General features: G+C 36.2%; 1 protein-coding gene across 1 annotated transcript; it reads right to left on the minus strand.

Moving 5' to 3' along the window:
• Nucleotides 1–2,039: 2,039 nt before the first annotated feature.
• On the minus strand, nucleotides 2,040–2,987 carry LOC308646811 (olfactory receptor 11G2-like; the record flags this gene model as incomplete). Its single annotated transcript, XM_081290215.1, has 1 exon — nucleotides 2,040–2,987. The coding sequence occupies exon 1, from the start codon at nucleotides 2,973–2,975 to the stop codon at nucleotides 2,040–2,042; it is 936 nt and encodes a 311-aa protein (XP_081146341.1). The 5' UTR covers nucleotides 2,976–2,987.
• Nucleotides 2,988–6,182: the final 3,195 nt, after the last annotated feature.

The raw sequence follows: 6,182 nt of genomic DNA on the forward strand, positions 1-6,182 counted from the left end.
ATGTTGTTCTTTATGAGCATTAAGAAAGCAAAATTATTGTGATATGACCGGCAAATGAGTGAGAAGTACTAACGATAGAAATATAAGGTTAGTTACTAAGGTAAAGCAACTAAGGCTACTGAAAAGAGTGGTGGCCAGGTGACACACCAGCAGTCTTTTTATTTATGTGTCAATTTTTTTTCCATTCATTCAAGTTATTATACCACTATTACCAGGAAGGGTATCTGGCACATAATAGGAAAACATATAAATACGTGAAAAGAACTAATAAAAAACAGTGCTAGAAAGGTAATTTTAATTTTTTTATAATTAAAATTATTATCCTTGGAAAATCAATTCCTGATTCCCAATTTTCATTTTCTTCAACTGAAGAATAGGTATTAAAAGGTGAAGGCATTTCACTTGAGGTCTAGGAGGAAGTTTAGGGAGAACCTGTTCAAATTTCCGGTATAAATCCCAAGTAAATGTTTGTACTGTTCCATTATTGTCAGGTGCCTCTCATTAAAACAAATGGCCTAGATATGCTTCTGTGGTCCTGGTTTTACCTCCCAAGTTATGGTGAGCAACCTTTCCCCTTTTGCTTGCAGGGGAGGAGTCCTCAGGGATTTGGAGCTGGTTACAATGAAACTGAAAGCAGGTCCATAGCCCAGTCAGGGTTAGGCCACCTATATCTGTCCATCTATCTCTGATTTGTGGTTTTTGCACTTACTACAAGTAAGTGCATTTGAGAGTGAGTGAAGAAGTAAGAATTGTGGAATTTAGATATAAAAGACTTTCTGGTTATATTCATGACTGAGCAGCATGTATTAAACCAAAAGTAGTTGCCATCAAAAATAACTGTAAAATCTGGTCAAAATATATAATCAAGACTTCAGGGTCTAGAATTCCAAGGCAAATAGAAAAACAAGTGGGTGAGTTCCACATTTGCCACGTTTCCTCTTGAGGATATGTGACAGTTCTTTCGAGGGGAAGACAGCCAGAGTCTCATTGGAGGGTTCTTCTGCCCAGAGGAATTTGAGCCACCTTAAAGAGCCACTCTAAATCTTAAATTACAAATAATTAAGCCACCTTAAGTCTTAATATCTCAAATAATTAATAAATAATAAAACATAAACACTCAGAAATATATTTACAAAAGTGAAGCCCCTGATAGATCTAGTCCACATGTGTTCTTGAACTAGACAAAGACAAAATGGCTCTGGTGGTTTATTTAAGTGGCTACATCAAAGGCAGGGGTAAGGTTTCAAAGCAGAGGAGTCCTGCTTTGTGATGTCATGTGGTCAGCAGATTGATTGACATCTTGGCAGGTTATGGGAGAGAAATAAAGGTTGGGGAGAGAGCAATAGTTTCTCTAAAACCAAAAGATCCAGAGAATTGAATTTGGAATGTGTAGCTGTCAAAGTAGTTGGGGCTTGAGATAGAAATCCTAGAGAGAATTGAAGAGAAGTAAGGCCGAAAACATGATATAATCTTCCTTCAAGGGCTTTTTGGATTTCTATGTTGTTTATATACAAAATGAGATTTCAAGAAATTTGGTAGAAGCTAGAGGTGAGAGTCTAAACAGCCAAGCAGTTTTGGGAGTCAGAGAGTTCAAGGAGTACAGAAATTGTGGTCAAAACCTGTTAAGTTTGCAGCTGCATAAACAGTCCAGGCTTGTAGCTGAAACCCAGAAAAGCTATGTTCCTAGAGTAAGGGGAATAATTTAGGCATAAGACCTCAACTAGTTCATTTTACGAACACCTAAGAAGAATCCTTAAATGGGATCCAAACAATGTGCTTCTACTCTATTTGTTATAAGGATTGGAATTACTACATTCATTGCCTTAGTAATGTTTAAAATACAAAGTCTAGCATTTGGTAAAAAAAAAATTAAGGCAGCTAAGCAACAGAATAAATGGTCAAGATTTATGGAACCATGCCATAGGGGTTACAGGTTTGGGTCAATATTAAGATGCATCTGAATAAATACAAAGTTTTAAAAAAATCTGTAAAAGTTAAATACAAGTTTATTGCTCAGGGGTGTTTTTCATTAATACTTTTTATGTTACTAGAAATTTCTGCAGAGCTTTTTTCATATCTTTGTTCCTAAGACTATATATCACAGGGTTAAGGAGTGGGGTCAGAACAGAATAAAACAGAGTCACAATCTTCTGCATCCCAGCTTCATGCTCAGATGTTGGGCTTCCGTACATGACCAGTACTGAGCCATAGAAGAGTGAGACCACAGCCAGGTGAGACCCACAGGTGGAGAAGGCCTTTCTTTTTCCAGCTGCTGATGGGACCTTCAATACAGCTCTGAGGACAAGAATATAAGACCCCATGATGAAGAGAAAGGGGATTACAAGAGGCAGAGGACTTAAGGAGGAGAAGAGAAGTTCTATTAAAAGAGCTCTTTTGCAAGTGAGTGCTAGAAGAGGACCTGGATCACAGAGGAAGTGGTCAATAGTCCTGGATCCACAGAAGGACATTTGGGAAATGATGATGATGGGAATCAAGAACCAGAGAAAACCAAGAATCCAGCAGCTGACCACAAGATTGGTGCAAAGATGTCTCGTCATAATGGTTGGATAGTGTAGGGGCCTGCAGATAGCAAGGTACCGATCAGATGCCATAACTGCTAGAAAGAAGCATTCTGTAGAACCCAAGGAGAAGAAGAAATAGAACTGCAGGAAGCACCCAGTGAAGGAGATGACCTTGGTGTCAGACAGGAAGTTGGCCAACATGTTGGGGACTGTAGAGGTGACATACCAGATCTCTAGGAAGGAGAAGTTGGCCAGCAGGATATACATAGGGGTGTGGAGTCTCTGATCCCAGCGCACAGCACAGATGATGGAACCATTACCCATGAGGGTCAGGAGGTAGACAGTGGAGAAGAGCACGAAGAGGAAGATCTGCTTCTCCCTGGGTCCAGGGAAGCCCAAGAGAATGAAGCCAGTGATGGTGCTGGAGTTACTGGGGAAGCTGAAGGTTTTCATGTGTCTGTGAGCTGTAAAATCACACACAATTACCAAACAATAGTGCAAAGACAAATTAAAACCCAGATTTTTTTTTTGTGTGTGTGTGCTGGGGATCGAACCCTGGGCCTTGTGCATGCAAGGCAAGACTCTACCTACTGAGCTGTATCCCCAGCCACCCCAAATATGTTTTTAAGTCATCTTCATAATTGCAATTAACATTTATACAGCAGTAGGTAGATTTTTCCTCTATTCCTGAAATGATGTCCTGTTTGATTATAGATGTTGATCTGTGAAAGACACTAGAAGTCAATGAGTATCAGTGTATAGACACAGAAATTTCTTTGTTAGGAAATGTATGGAACATATGCAGTAAATAAAAATATAGTTTAATGAATTATTATAAACAAAACACCATTGTAACTACCACTGAGGTCAAAAAATAGCATATCACTTACACATGGATTCTCCCTTCATGCTTCATGTCAATCATTATCTCAGCCTCTATGCTCTAGTTTTTTTAAAAATATATTTTTTAAGCTGTAGATGGGCACAATAGCTTTATTTTATTTATTTAGTTCAATTTTTTTTTTTTTGTGGTGGTGGTAGGGATTGAACCCAGGGCCTTGAACATGCAAGGCGAGCACTCTACCAACTGAGCTATATCCCCAGCCTTTATTTATTTATTTTTATGTGGTACTAAGGATTGAATTCAGTACCTCACACATGCTAGACAAGACTCTTCTTTCCTTATGTTGGTTACTTCCTTGTTTTTCTGTATAATTTATAAACCAAGTATATATTCTTTTTCTTTCTTCTGGTGATGTCCTGCTGGGTACCTCTCTTCTTGGAAGTACTTTTTCTTTTTTTTAGAGTAGATGGTTATATAAAATCTGTTCCATTCATTCATTCCCAAGACAGACTATTTCAGGAGTGATAAAGAAAATTGTCCCAAGGCATGGTTTAGGAGAACACTTGAATGCAGGATGTAATTTACAGTTACTCTGGGAAATTCATCTTGATAAGCCCTGTGATCAACCCTGTGATTTAAACCAGGTATTTCCTTGTTGTACCTGCTGCTTTTCTCATATGCTTCTACCAAGAAAGAGTTCTTTGAGTTGGCTCACTCAGGAGCATCTTCCTGAGCAGTAAGAATCAAATAGCACTTTGCCATAGGTTTAATGTCAATTTACTTGGGAAGTTACTCTACTAGAATGATTGGGAATTAACTAAATGTTTGCACCTAGAAAATTCCCAATAAATGTTCATAAAATTAATGAATAACTGTACTCCCTCAATTCCCAGAGAGATACATCTATTTGGGGGCGAAGCTGATTCATATTGTATAGTGGTAGAAGAGGGGATCCTTGGGACAATTTGGAATCCCCCCTCCTTTTTTATGGAGATAGTTAAGTAGCTTGTTGATTCATGCTATTGGTAATGTACCTGACCAATTTCAGGAGTAAAGTTTCAAGTTGATTTTAGGAAGTAGCTGCCTCTCACTTAGGTTAAAACAGTTCTTCAGCTCTTGAGGGTAGGTGCAGCCAGGAGATCGAATCAGTCTTAATTTGTTGAAACAGATTTTTGATTTTGTGTGTTGGGAATGTCTGAGTGGTTCTCATTCCATTTATACCGACTGTGGAACCTGTCATTATTGATCTAATGTTAAAGTTTAGCAGGCAACTTGAAGAAAAAAAATGTTCATTTTTTTTTTTTTATCCTTCTCCCCACTACTGCTTGGGAGCACAAGAAAGAATGACTCTGGGTAATTATACTTCTCATAGTGGCTTGCTTTATATTTTCTAGTTAAAAAACCCAACAACCTTTGTTACATAATCCTGTACTCAGTTCTTGATCTTTATTATTATAATATTTTATAAATAAGACATGCAGTAGAAACATGAAAATATATAATTTTTGGTTGTCTGGAATATAGCATCAATTAATCAATCATAAAGTATCTTGAAAGATAGCATAGTTATCCAAGAAGTCTAACAATAATCTATTTTGAATGTTGAAAAACAGTAAGGCTTTCCTGAATAAATGGCACATAGTGATGAGAGAGACTGTTGATTATAGTGTATTTTTTTTGGAAGGGGACTAGCAAAATGATTAATATTTTGGATCTTGTATAATGTTTAAAAAATTGTTCCTCTCCTACACAGATATAGTTCTAGATTTTATCTGACTTCTATGAGAGTTGGACTCATGTGTCCAATAAAATTTTCTAAGATGCTGCTGGTTCATGTCTTAATTTATATTACTTCAGTCCTTTTAATGCCTGAACTGTGAGAGGAATAGGTCCTGGGCCTTGTACCACAGACTTACATTTTTTATGTCCTCTTTCAGTTCTGATTTTAAGGACATGTGATTAGGAACTGAGACTAGGTTCTAAACATTCATTTCCTTTGATGATGAATTTAAACCATACATAAAAATATCTAATGTATTTTGCTGTGGGCTTTTCTGTTTTAGCATGAAAAATTTAAGAATATGTCCATATTTGAAGCAACTGTATAAGATAATGCTACATTTTTGAATGGGGATATTAATGAATGTTGGAGCTATGAGAATCTATTAACTGCCAATTAATGGAAGGAGTGATTCATGGGAACATTTACTATAAAAGATGTAGGTGACTTATGGATTTTAAGTTACATAAATTTAAAAAAATCCTTTTTTTAAGATCTATAGCTTTAGTAACACCGAAGGGAAAAAGTCACTGCTCAGTTCTTTGTAAATCAAAAGTTACTAATTACAATTAGACATTTTAAATTAAGGCATTTTCCAGGATGTCTCTAAAAGTTTATATTTTGAAATAATAACTTTGCTCATTATTTCAAATTTTTTTCTGTACCAAATGATTTTGTTAATGTTCAAGAACTTCTTCCTTCTGGTTTTCCAACTGTCATTCCAATGGAAAACAAACTCCTCAAATAAAGAGCTCTAATGGTATAAATATTATTTATTTTATATTTTTAAATAAAAATTTAATAAAAATTATATTTTCAAATAAAAATATTTTTTAAATTATCCTTTAAAAAATTTTTTTTTGCAGTACTGGGGATTGAGCCCAGGGCCTTATACATTCTTGGCAAATGCTCTACCACTGAGATGCATTCCCAGTACCAGTGGAGCCTATTATAAGGTTTCTTTTAATTATCCAATTCACTGGCAGGTCTTGCTGCTTCTATGACCAAAATATGACTCCTACACTTCTCTTTTTGT

The sequence above is a fragment of the Spermophilus citellus genome (genome assembly GCF_964194105.1).
Source record: "Spermophilus citellus genome assembly, chromosome: 4".
NCBI lineage: Eukaryota > Metazoa > Chordata > Mammalia > Rodentia > Sciuridae > Spermophilus > Spermophilus citellus.